Source organism: Crocuta crocuta, unplaced genomic scaffold (assembly GCF_008692635.1).
Source record: "Crocuta crocuta isolate KB4526 unplaced genomic scaffold, BGI_CrCroc_1.0 scaffold29, whole genome shotgun sequence".
NCBI classification, from domain to species: Eukaryota; Metazoa; Chordata; class Mammalia; order Carnivora; family Hyaenidae; genus Crocuta; species Crocuta crocuta.
In genome coordinates, this window is record NW_027533280.1 from 3,874,993 (window position 1) to 3,886,869 (window position 11,877).

Below are 11,877 nucleotides of genomic sequence, written 5' to 3' on the forward strand. Positions count from 1 at the left end.
GTGCTCCCTGGGGTGGGCTCCGGGGAAGGCGGGAGCCGGGCCTCCGTCTCTCCAGCAGGGGGCTCTGGAGACCGCAACCTGGCCCCTTCCTGCTTCAGGCCGGGCTCCTCCGGGGGCTCCTTGCAGCCTGCCAGCTCCTCGCCACACACGGGCAAGGGGGCCTCTTCCGGCACGGGGGTCCGCTCCTCGGCGGCCTCGGCCTCAGCCTCGATGTCCCCCTCCTCTTCCATGGCGGAGGGCTCGGTCACAGGCGCCTCCATGGCCACATCCTCCTCAAAGCCCTCGTCGTCGGGAACAGAAGGAGCCACAGTCTCATCTGCTGCTGCCGTCTCCGTCTCCGTCTCCTCCTCCTCCTCCTCCTCGCCTTCCTCCTCCTCCTCCTCGTCCTCCTCCTCCCTTGCCACCAGCTCCTCTTCATCCTCCGAGGATGATGACGAGGACTCAGAGCTTGATTCGAACTCAGAAGACTCAGAACTCTCACTGGAGGACTCAGCTCCCGCCTTGGACGTGGCGATGCTCACGGTCTCCTCTGGGCAGGGGACACAAGGGACACAGGCCGGAGCCCTTCAGTGTCTGCTCTGCTTCCGCTAGATGCTTCCCCAAATATCTCAGACTGATGGTGCCCGGCTGAATGCGGCCCTCAGGTATCTGGGGGGGGTGCGCGTGTGTGCCCGTGTGTTAACTAGTCACCATTTAAAAAACTGAGGTGAGATCCACGTAGCATGAAGACAGCCATTTTAGGGGCGCCTGGGGGGCTCAGTCGGTTGGGCGTCCGACTTTGGCTCAGGTCATGATCTCTCAGTCTGTGGTTTCGAGCCCTGTGTCAGGCTCTGTGCTGACAGCTCAGAGCCTGGAGCCTGTTTCCGATTCTGTGTCTCTCTGACCCTCCCCTGCTCAACCTGTGTGTGTGTCTCTCTCTCTCTCTCTCTCTCTCTCAGAAATAAATTTAAAAAAAAAGAAAGCTAGCCATTTTAAAGTGAATAATTCAGCGGTATTTCGTACATTCAGTGTTGTACAACCACCTCTGGTTCCAAACACTCTCAGGAGTTCAAGAAGAGACCCCAGGCCGCCAGCTACCACCCCGCCACCCTCCCATCCCCAGACCCGAGCCACCACCAGTCTGCTTCCTGTCTCTGCGGACTGACCTATCCTGCACATCTCGCGCACACGGAATTGTACGGTATGTCCCGTGCGCGTTTCCGTGCGTTCACATTCGGAGGACAAGAAGCCTTGCCCAGGAAGCACTGCCGAGAGCTGCTCAGGCTCCAGCTCCGCACAGGGACCCGGGGCCAGACCAGGCGGCTCCGCCTGCGCCGCTCACCTCCGTCTGAGTCCCCTTCTTCCTTCTCGCTCGCCTCCGACAGGGCTACGTCCTCGTCCTCGTTCCCGGACTCGTCCTGGTCATCACTGTCTTCGTCGTCGTCATCCTTGGGGGGGGGGGTGGCCAGGCTAAGCGGGAGGCCCCTCCCCTGGCCCCGCACCCCAGGCCTCCCCAACACGAAGGTACCTTGTCGGTGGTGGATGAGGTCGAGGAAGAGGAGACCTGGCTCCTGGGGCCTTCCTCCTCCTCCTCCTCTTCCTCCTCCTCCTCCTCCTCTTCCTCCTCCTCCCCCTCCTCCTCCTCCTCAGCACTTTCCCGCTCCTCCTTGTCGGAGGCCGAGGACGAGGGCGAGGTCGTGGAGGAGCCCGAGGACGAGGACGCCGACGACGAGGACGCCGACAGCGACTCCTTCTCGTCCTCCTCTCCGCCGCTGTCCAGCTCCAGCGGCCGGGCTGGCCGGCGCCGCGCCCCGCCGCCCCTGGGGNACAAGGGGCGTCCGCCATGTCCCGGTCCCGCTCCCGCTCTGACTCTGAGGGGAGAGAAGGGTGTCCGAGCAGGGCTGGGGGGACGCGGGAGAGCCCAGCGCCACGCCCGGGGGCGCACGTACCTTCATCCTCCTCGTCCACGGAGGCCGAGGGCCGCAGGCGCTTCTGGTCGCCAGAGGAGGCTGTGTCTGGCGGCTCCTTCCTCTTGACCTTGAAGGAAGGCAGGCGGATGGCCCCGCGCAGCCCGATGCCCAGGCCGAGGCCCTCGTAGCCCAGGCCCTCGCCCTTGCCCCACGACTCCAGCAGGCACGAGGCGATGCGGTCCTTGGGCTTTGGCCTGTCCTCGTCCTTGTGCTCGCCTGACTTCACTGGGGTCAGCGAGGCCTGGGGGGCGAGAGGAGGGGACGGTCACCGTGGTTACAGCGCTGCCCGCAGACCCCCACCTGCCCACTGGGTGGTCCTCCCTGAGCGGCCTGCCTTCCCTCAACAGTGACAGCCACACAGGATCTGACACTTCCTTCCCGCAAAGCCGGCTGGGCTTCGCGCCCCCCAGGCGTTCCCGGCGCCCGTCTCTGTCTCACTGAACTCCAGGTCCTCACCCGCCGGGCACGCTACGTGTGGCAAGGACACGTCTGCGTCAACACACGAGCTTTACAAAGTAACACTCGCTTTCCTACCTAGGGGTTACGGGGACCAGTGTGCCTCGGGAGAATAGGGGGTGCCTGACGGCTGCCCCGGCCACCCGCGCCCGCTGCCCACCTTGGCCATCCGCTCCTTCTTGTCCCACCACTCGTCGAAGGCGCGGAAGGCCACCACCTCCACCATCTTGCGGTTCAGGTCGCGCTTCATGATGGCCTTGAGCTCTTTGAGCACCACCAGCAGGACGCCATCTACAGTGGCCTTGTGTGGGTCCTCCTGGCGTGGCACGTAGCCTGGTGGCGGCACCGATGGGTCAAACTTGGGGAGCGGTGGCCAGGGCTGCCCGCGGCCTGGTCCGCCGCTGCTCAGGGAGAACGGGCCCCGGTAGGGGGGCAGGTTGACAAACTGCAGCCCAGCGGAGGCGGCCGCGGCGGCGGCGGCCATGAAAGGCGGGTAGGGGCAGGCGCCCTGGCCAGTCATCAGACGGCTCAGCATCTGCGTTTGCATCTGGAAGGACATGGGCATGCCACCCCACTGGCCACCCAGCACGTGACTCATGTCCACCTGCATCACGGGAAACAGCCCTGGAGGGAAGGGTGGCAGCGGCGGCAGGATGNTGCCCCCGCCCCAGGGGTCACCACCATGGGTTTGGGGCAGTCGGCGCTGGTGATGGGGGCTGAGGGCATCTCGTCGTCAGAGATTTCCATGTCCTCACCAGAGGACTGCTGGCCCTGCGGGGAGAGCCGGGAGACAGCGGTGAGGCTAGCGGGAGCCCAGGGTGGCTCCTAGAGCCCCTCCAAACACCAGAAAGTTAGAGCGACCTTTTACAAGACTAAGTAAGGAGCAACACGGATTCTGCAGTTCGGATCCTAGTCCCCTCCCTTCTGGGCCATGTGGCTTTGGTGAGTCTCTTAACTTGGCTAAGCCTCAGTTTCCTCATTTGCATTACGAGCGTCAAAATACCTGTCTCATGGTTTATGAGGATTCATTCATTCATTCATTCATTCATCCATTCAACAAACACTTGCTTAGCACCTGCTGTGTGCCAGGCACTGTCCTAGATGCTGGGGACACAGCAGTGCACAAGACAGACACAGTTCTTGCTCTCGTGGAGCTAAGCTTCTAGAAGAAAGACACACAGGAGAACCAGGATGGAGAGGAGAAATAAACAGCCCACCCCGGAGGAAAAGAGAGCTGGGGTGGGGGACAGGGTGTAAACAGGGAAGGAGATTCTGTCAGCTTGAGAGATTCTATTTCAATTTGTACTCAGAGAAGATAATACTAATAATTAACACTTCTAGAGCGCTTCCTATATGCTAAGCATCTTTCTAAAGACTTTTTTTTTTTTTTTTAAACCAAGGAAATCGGAACACAGAAAGCTTTAGTAACTGGCCCAAGGCCACAGAGCCAATAAGAGATGGAGCCAGGACTCAAACCAGTTGGGTACGCGCAGTCAGCAGTCAGCCTGCTGTCCTCGCTGCTGCAGAGAGGGCCTTGGTGGCAAGGGTGACATTTGAGCAGTTTTAAGCCTGCATAGGTAAGAGGTGTCTTTTTAGTTCCTTAGTTACTCCTTGATCTAGTCTTGAGACTACACACTTGGTGTGGGGACACAACACCTCATTTCACATCAGCACTGTAGCCTTGCACGTGGGGCTCTACTCCAGTCCCTTCTGATAAGTAAGGAAACAGAGGGCCCAAAGCCACTGGCCCAGGAGGCACAGTGAGTCAGAAACAAGGCTGGGCTCCAGCTCGGGATGCCTGCCGGATGGAATCCAGGGACACTGTACCAGGCGGACGCTCAGGCAGCCAGGATGACCCCAGCTCCAAAACGGGCAAGGGCCCCTTTACGTTGGAACACAGGCCTGGAACTGGAAGGGGGTTTTGGGGGGGTAGCTGGTAGAGGGAGAGTGAGAAGGCAGAGCAGGGGTGGGGAGAGGAGAGTTGGGTCACTCCCAGGCTTTTGTGTCAGGCCAAGAGGTGAGAAGGTGGCTCAGACCCTGCCCTAGANCCGAACACTAAACTGTGAGCAGCAGTAGGAAGCTCTGGATTTCGCTAGACCCCCACTACCCACACACACTCCCTCTCAGGGTCCGCACGCACAAGCTGCAGGAGCGACTGGCAGGCTCAGCCTGAGACTCAGGAACAGCGCCGGGCAGATCAGTCCCGGACAGCGCCCAGCGAGGCGAGCGCAGCACACAGAGGGTTAACCCGGCTCCGCGGCCAGCCAATCACGAGGAGACCCGGGATCCTGCGCTCCAGCCCTCGGCCATGCCCCTCCCTCCGCCCCTCCGGCGCCTGGGGGTGGGGGGAGAACCGGCGGGAACTCGCCGGGTGCCCAGGGCTCAGCACCGGCCGCACCGGGTGCCGGGAGCTCCCCTCGCGGCGCCTCACTCAAGCCGAAGACGGTGCGAGGCAGGGACTTTCACCGTCCCATTTCACAGACGATGAAACTGAGACTCAGAGAGGGAAAGTGCCTTACCCAAGGTCACATAACCAGTAAGTGACAGAGCTGGGTCTCCAGGCTCATGGACTGGAGCCTGAACTTTTAACCACCAGCCTCTGTGAAGAAAGGGAATCTCCCTCAGTGGTGCCTCCTGCTCTGTCTCCGGAGTCTTTCAGCCTGAGCTGGGACTCCCTCCAGGTTCAGTCTGGAGGAGCCCGGGTGCGGCTCTGCAGGCAGCCAGCAGGGGGCTCCCGAGGGCCAGCCTGGAGGTTATCTGTACCATGGTCTTCCCAGGGCTAAGGTCTTGGGGCATCCCGGCCCCGTCTCTCTTCGGCCTCAGTCTCCCCTTCCCTACAGTGACAAGACGGGAGGGCGCATTCCCTCCGTCTGCTCTGAGCTTCCCAGTCCCGGCCCATTCTGTCAGCAAGGTAAACAGCCCCCAAGCTCAGGCAGCAGAGAGGAAGGGAAGAAAAGATGGCACGGCTGCCAGCCCCCCACCTCTGCACACCTGTCAGCTCCTCCTGCCCAGACCCCTTGGCACCAGAAACCACTTCCCTAGAACTGCCTGGAGGCCCGCTGAAGCCCCAGCCACCTGCAGTCCCCTCCTGGGCAGGCCAAGTTCCTTTCTGTTCCTCCCTGAGGCAGCCAAACCTGCCTAATCAAAGGACCTGGGAAGGGGGGACCCTCCTTCCTGCCGCCCACAGGGGCACAGAACTCTAAGCCCCTGGCTGCTCATGCCCGCTGGGCGCTGAGGCTCCAACACAGGTCTTCAGGAGCACCAGGAGGGTGCCTGGACCAGGAGTGGGGAGGCGCAGAGCCAACCAAGATGACCTAATCCTTCCCTCCCAGGGGTTGTAGCACACAGCAGCCCCCACCCCAACCCGGAGGCTGGAGACTTGGGTAATAAGACCCCAGTTAAAGATCTACGGGTGAGGAGAGGGTGGAGAATGGTCAGTTTTGCCTGTTTCTGGCTGTGGCCTTCCCCCTGGGCTAACCCTCAAGTCCTTCACTCCTGGAGACAGAGGGAGAGAGCTAAGGGAAAAGTCAATGCCCTCTCTGCCCACCATGGCTTCCCCTCTTCTGAGGGCACCAGGTTCTAGGAGACAGTGCTCCAGAGCTCCCACCTGGCCTAGCCTAGCAGAATGCTCTGGCTAATCCCTCTCCCCAAATATGCCTGTCAGGATCAGCCCTGATCACCCCCAGGCCACCCGACAGACAAGGGCATCCAGAACCATCACCGTAGTCCGTACTATCTGGGGTCTCAGCAAACTCCTACCAAAGAATTTCAAGCCAGAACCGATCCCTAGGAAGAGTCCTAACTTCCCATACCTAACAGGAGAGCAACAGAACTAGATCATGTTTCCCTTCTCTCTATGGCTACTAGGTTGCTCAGAGCCAAAGCAGCTGCTCAATCACACCCCCTGGTGCTTTTTGCATTCTCTTTTTATTCTCTGTATTTGCCCTGTTATTTTAGCTGCCCTAACCCTATTTGCTTCTGTGTTTTAGCTAACTGTCCTAACGGGATAATGCTCCAAAGGAGGAAAGGGAGACCCAAGATAGACAAAACCAATCCAAGACAGAGGTGGACAGACATGGTGGTACCTCATCCATCTTCTCTGAGGTTGGGGTCCTGTCTCCAGCCAGGTCCAAGGCTACCTCAGCTGTCTGGCCCAGAAGACCAGAAGGGTCCGGGGGGCCTGGCTCCGGAGGGGGCCGGGGCCCCAAGCCCAGGTCGAGCTCATCATCCTCATCTGAGTCGGGCAGTGGCGTGGGGCTGATATCCTCCAGGCCGGTGCTGGAGGGGCGTGAGGAGGGTGGGGTGGGGCCTCGAAAGCCTGGCTGGGAGTTGGTGCCGAAGGGGGCCAGTGGAGAGAGCTGGGAGGAGGAGGAGGAGATGGGACTGCCCTCCATCTGCAGCTCCGTATCCGAGTCCTGCTCTCGAAGGAAGGGCAGCTTGGTGCGCTGTTCCTTCAGCAGCATCTCTATGCGCGAGTCCAAGCTGTCATGGGGCTTCTCCAGCCCCGCGGGTGAGGACTCCAGCGTAGGTGTGCCTGGACTGTCACAGGGTTCAGGGCTCCAGCCGAAGGTCGGCCGGCCACCCAACTCCATGCTGTTGGCCTCGGGGGGCGGCGGGCCGGGCGGTGTGCCCGGCTTCTCCTTGGCCAGGGGCTCAGTGGGTGGCAGGGGCGGCGGCCCGGGCNCTCCAGGAGTGGGGGTTGCTTGGGCAGGTGGTGGAGTGTGGGCGAACGTGGCCGAATCCTGTGGTTGGGCCTTGAACGGAGGGCCACTGCTGCCCCCACTGCTACTGACCGCCCCAAACGGGAGGTCCACAGAGCCCCTGAAGGCAGCTGGGGCCCCGGACACTGTGGTGACCGCACAGGAGTTGTGGACATAATGATGCTCGTGGCGGCGGTTGTAGGCATCTGTGAACTTGCTTTCATGGCGCCGGGCCTTGAAGGTCACCGTGGGGTCCTGGCCGAAGAGGTAGGAGGGTGTGGGCTGGCGACTGGAGTAGCTGGAGTCCTGCGAGAAGGGGGTGCCCAGGCGCGGCGTGAGCGGTGTGCCCTGTCCATAGGAGTTAGGGGTGTCCAGGCGGCTGCTGGAGTACGCGGTGTCCTGGGAGAAGGGTGTCCCGCCGCTATTGGGGGTGACCGAGGAGGAGCCGGAGCCACAGCCTGCAGAGAGGCTACCATCCTTGAGGCGCTTCAGAGCATCTGACAGCTAGAGACAGAGGGAGACAGAGAGGGGGAGGGGGAGGGGGAGGGAGGTGTGTGAGGTCGCTGGAAGGGGGAGCAGTGGATGGGGGCTGCTTTCCCTCCTCACTCCGGGGATCTCAGAGCCGAGCTGCTCACGCGAGAACTGCAGCAAGGTGAAAGGAAGCGGGGCTAGGAAATGGAAGAGCAGTTTCCGGATGGTCCTAACTTTTCTCTAATCGTAGGAGAGCAAGATATCCTCGAAAAACCTGGAGGGTTTTTTCTAATCCATAAAGCAGAGAATAGAGAAGATCCTGACACCTTGGTTTGAACTGGGATTTCCTTCCGGTCTCAGGCTGTCAGAAATCAAGGGTCTTCCAGCAGGGGGAACTATAGTTTGGGGAGTGAGGGGGCGGCCAAGGGTTCCCTCTGGTCTCCCAGTGTTTTAGGACTTAAACGGTGTGACGTGGTAAAAGTGCCTAATGAATAACCTAGCTGACCAGCAAGTCAGGGAAGGCTGCATTCTGCAAAAGCTCCTCCTGAGGGTAGCTGAGGTAATGCCAGGGAAGGGCTGGACTGAGAAGCTCCCCACGTGGGGGTGGTCTAGTGGTTGGGTCTGGAGTCACATCAGTCTTGCTCTGGAAAGAGGGACCACTGAGGTCTGCTTTCTGGGGGCAGGGCGAGAGCAGTGCACAGGACATCGGACACGGCAACGTTTCAGCATCAGCACGAAGCCCGACGCAGGTCTGCGGGAATCCCAGCCTGGACGAGGCCAGGCTCCTTTTCCTCCGAGCCTCTGGTGTCCAACACCGGAGATGGTGAAGTGGGGGCGAGGGGCCCATCAGAAGCTGGTGATGAGTGTGGGGGGAGGGGCGGGGAGGGGACCGACCCACCTGCAGAGTCTCGTTCACGATTGGAGAGACCGCGTCCAGCTCACCCACGGGGAGGGTCTGGGGTGTGTATCGGCCCGTGACCAACAGTTCGTAGAACCGCATGCGGGTTTCCCCTGTGGGAAGGGCAAGGGAGGGAGGGCTGAGGGCGACTCCGGGATGGGGCAGACCCCACAGGCTGGCCCGTGGGCCCCTTGTGAGAAGGTGTGTGACCCTGACTGGGTAACCACCTCTCTGCGCCTCTCAGGGAAGTCCGATCTGTTCGACCAACCTGCTCACCTGTGTGACTTTTCTGACCCTAAGATTCAGAATGTAATCCTTGGTGGGGACGGGACTCCCCCCAAAACAGAAACACCACCCCCAACACAGAGCCTCTTCCTGTCACTTGGGCCATGGCACCTGAAAAGAGAGTCAGGTTTTCCCACTTAACAGCCCGAGCCTGTGGCAGGTGGAGAGACCCAGTGACAGAGGTGACAGTTCAGTTTGCTGCTAACTATCTGGGGCCAGGTGACCAAAAGAGTTTGTAAAACACACTCGAGGACCACGTTACTGTGAACTCCACCGGCCTCCTCCTCTGACCAGGCTGCAGGGCTCCCCAGCTCTGTCCCACTAGGTCCTGGCTGGTAACCCTCCGCCCTCAGCAGAGAGAGGCCTCTATGGACCAGGGGGCCCCAGATTATTGTTATTTATAGAGCCCTCTGAAGCAGCTGCTTACATATGCAAAGGAGGCGCATTCCTTGAGCTACACTTTACACTTTGCTGGTCTCTTTCTTGAAATACAAAGTTAGTTGGCAGTCTCTGAGGGCCTCCCACTTTTCTTTTCTTTTTTTTTCCTTTTTTCAGAAATAAAATTTTGGGAAGAAGAGCTGGCTGCTCCTTAAACGGGCATGTGATAGGGAAGAGGGTTCCACATTCCGTTCTCCGGGAGAAAGGAGACTGCAGCCCTGGAGGGATGTGTGGGGTCAGAAGGGTCTGTACTCCCCCGACAGAGACAGAGGAACTAGAGGGAGAGCGAGGGGTGTTGTGGCTGGGACAGGAACCCGGGCTTGTGCCCTGAGGAAACTCAGAACTAGATACGGGCTTGGCAAGAGTCTGTGGGGTAACGGCGCCCACCCAGTCCCAGCACCCCTCCACAGCCCCCAGTGAGGTCTTAGAGACCTAGTCAACGTGTATCTGCCGTTGAAAGAACCAGAAAGGTTTACATTTTCCTGTTTGGGTCTGGTGTGCCCTGTTTGCCTCTAAACACTGTGCTCACAAAACTCCTGGAAGCTGGCCACCAAGCCCTCCCAGGCAGAGTCTCCCAGGAGACCCCAAGAAGCACGGGACCCAACACTGCCTGCCCAGTCACAGGGGAGGTTGGTCCTCGAGGCACCCAGCACCTTCTTTTAGATGGGTGGGAACTTCCCTAGAGAGGCCACAGGCAAACTTTGGGGGATGCCCTAGAGTCTTGCAAGTCCCTCCATCCAGTCCAGGAAAAACCTCCCAGGAACATAAGGGAGGAAGGGTGGCTTCTCCAGCCCCACTCTGCCAGCAGTGAGCTCAGAGTGAGCACATAGCGGGATTCCGGTGCACGGGAGGTGCTGCTGTCTCTTTAAGAGAGAGGAGGGAAGGCACAGTGTCAACCCTTGAGCACCCAGAGCAGCCCGCCCAGCTCTATCGGAACATTATCAATGAAACCACACTCTGAGCCCAGATTGGTTCCCACTTCCAGAGGGAAGGGGCAGCATGGGGGTGAGAGGGGACCCTGGATCCTTGGAGGATTCTCTCTTTAGTTGAAGGACCTACTCTTTATGTATTTAAAGGCATTCTAGTGGCTCCCTCTCAGCCCCCACAAATAAACAAACCCTGCCTCTCCCCCTAACACAGACGGCAACACTGGGGACTGCCTAAACCCAGGCCACCAGGGCTCCAAGAGGGGCCCGCAGGGGTGTCAGTGGTGGGGAAAGCCTCTGGGTGGTCCCTAGGGGTACATGCAATAGCCAAGGACAGCACATTTGGTAAATTATAGTCTGTCTCCTAGCAACAGACAACACATTTAGCTTCATGTGACTCTATCCTCAGGAGGGGGCAAAAAAAAAAAAAAAAAAAAAAANCTGCAAGAGGGGCTCTGGGAGAGAAAGGTGTCATAGTGACAGGTCTAGCTGCCCCCCCCCCGCCGCAGTCTGTCCCAAGCGGGTCTCCACTCACCTTTAGTGTCCAGCTCCACGTGGATGATATTGCCCATGACCGAAGTGCTATGCAGGTGCTGCACCGCCTCCTTGGCTCCCCTGACCGTGGCAAAGACCACCTTGGCAATGCCCAAGTGCTTCTTGGTCTTAGGGTTGTACAAAATCTCCACCTCCTCCACCTCCCCATACTTCTTGCACATGTCCCTCAGGAAGTTTTCTCGGATGTTATCATTCAGCTTGGCAAATGTCACCTGCTTCGGAGGCACCGGGCCCACGTAGAACTCATCGATCTGGCAGGGAGGAGGGGGAAGGGAGTTTGGAGAACATTGAAAACGAAGGGAAACACAACATTCCCCATTCGCGAGCCCGTTGAAAACAATGAAGGTTAAAAAATAATTTTTTTTTTTTTGGAAAAAAAAAAATGCACGCGGGCGGGCCCGGGAAGCGGAGGATTAAATCGTTTGGAACGTGGAAGTCCTCTGGGTTCGAAAGGAAAGGGGAAAAAGAAACAGTTTCTCTTTCCCCACCCCCCCATTCTGGTCTCCTCTCCCTGCAGCCGGGTCAGGGGCGAACCCTTGGTCTAAGAAGTTGTCTCCCCTTAAGCCACAAGGTTGAGAAGGGAGGCGGGTCCCCAGGCCAAGCCGCCAAGGCTAGCAGGAGCCAGGTGGAGACCAGGACCCCCCAGCTGGGCGGGCAAGACACTGTATCAGATCCTTGATTACAGTTTCACTGGATGTTACTCTGTTTACAGTAGCTGAGAGGGGACACCCCTCTCCCTGCCTTCTCCCCCTCCCCGCCAAAACTTCCCTGGCCACGGACGGCGGGAACTAGAATCGGGCTGGGCTAGGTCAGAACTGGCGTTATTTTCGAACTCGGGGAGTAGGGAGGCGGGGAAGGTCTGTGGGGTCGGGGGGAGGGGTCCTACCTTGAATTTGGGCACCGACAGCTCCAGCTCCTTGTTTTTGGTCCAGATCCCAACGACCCGGGGATCTTCGACAATTTCCACCGGGCGGTTGCTGGACATCTGTGGGGAGGAATGGGGGGGCGGGGCGGAATGGGAGGGCTGGTCCCACTCCCCAGGGGCAGGGGCAGACCCCCTTCTCCAGGCACTTGTCAAACTCCAGGACTGGGGACCCGGCTGACAGTTGGCCCGGTGGTCGGAAGGGGGGAGCCCTGGGCCGCCCGGACCCCTTTCCCCCCGCCCCTGGCACGGCTGGGGGTGGGTGGGGGCGGCGGGG

General features: G+C 59.7%; 1 protein-coding gene across 1 annotated transcript in view; it reads right to left on the bottom strand.

The window, feature by feature from the left end:
• The window catches only part of SETD1B (SET domain containing 1B, histone lysine methyltransferase), a 23,469-nt gene extending 11,806 nt beyond the window's left edge, over window positions 1–11,663 (bottom strand). The window contains 11 exon segments of the mRNA XM_077747957.1: window positions 5–529; window positions 1,322–1,427; window positions 1,508–1,806; window positions 1,809–1,850; window positions 1,929–2,190; window positions 2,566–3,060; window positions 3,063–3,176; window positions 6,491–7,609; window positions 8,475–8,587; window positions 10,659–10,929; window positions 11,565–11,663. Coding sequence (XP_077604083.1) covers window positions 5–529; window positions 1,322–1,427; window positions 1,508–1,806; window positions 1,809–1,850; window positions 1,929–2,190; window positions 2,566–3,060; window positions 3,063–3,176; window positions 6,491–7,609; window positions 8,475–8,587; window positions 10,659–10,929; window positions 11,565–11,663 — 3,445 coding nt within the window.
• Between the last annotated feature and the right edge of the window lie 214 nt (window positions 11,664–11,877).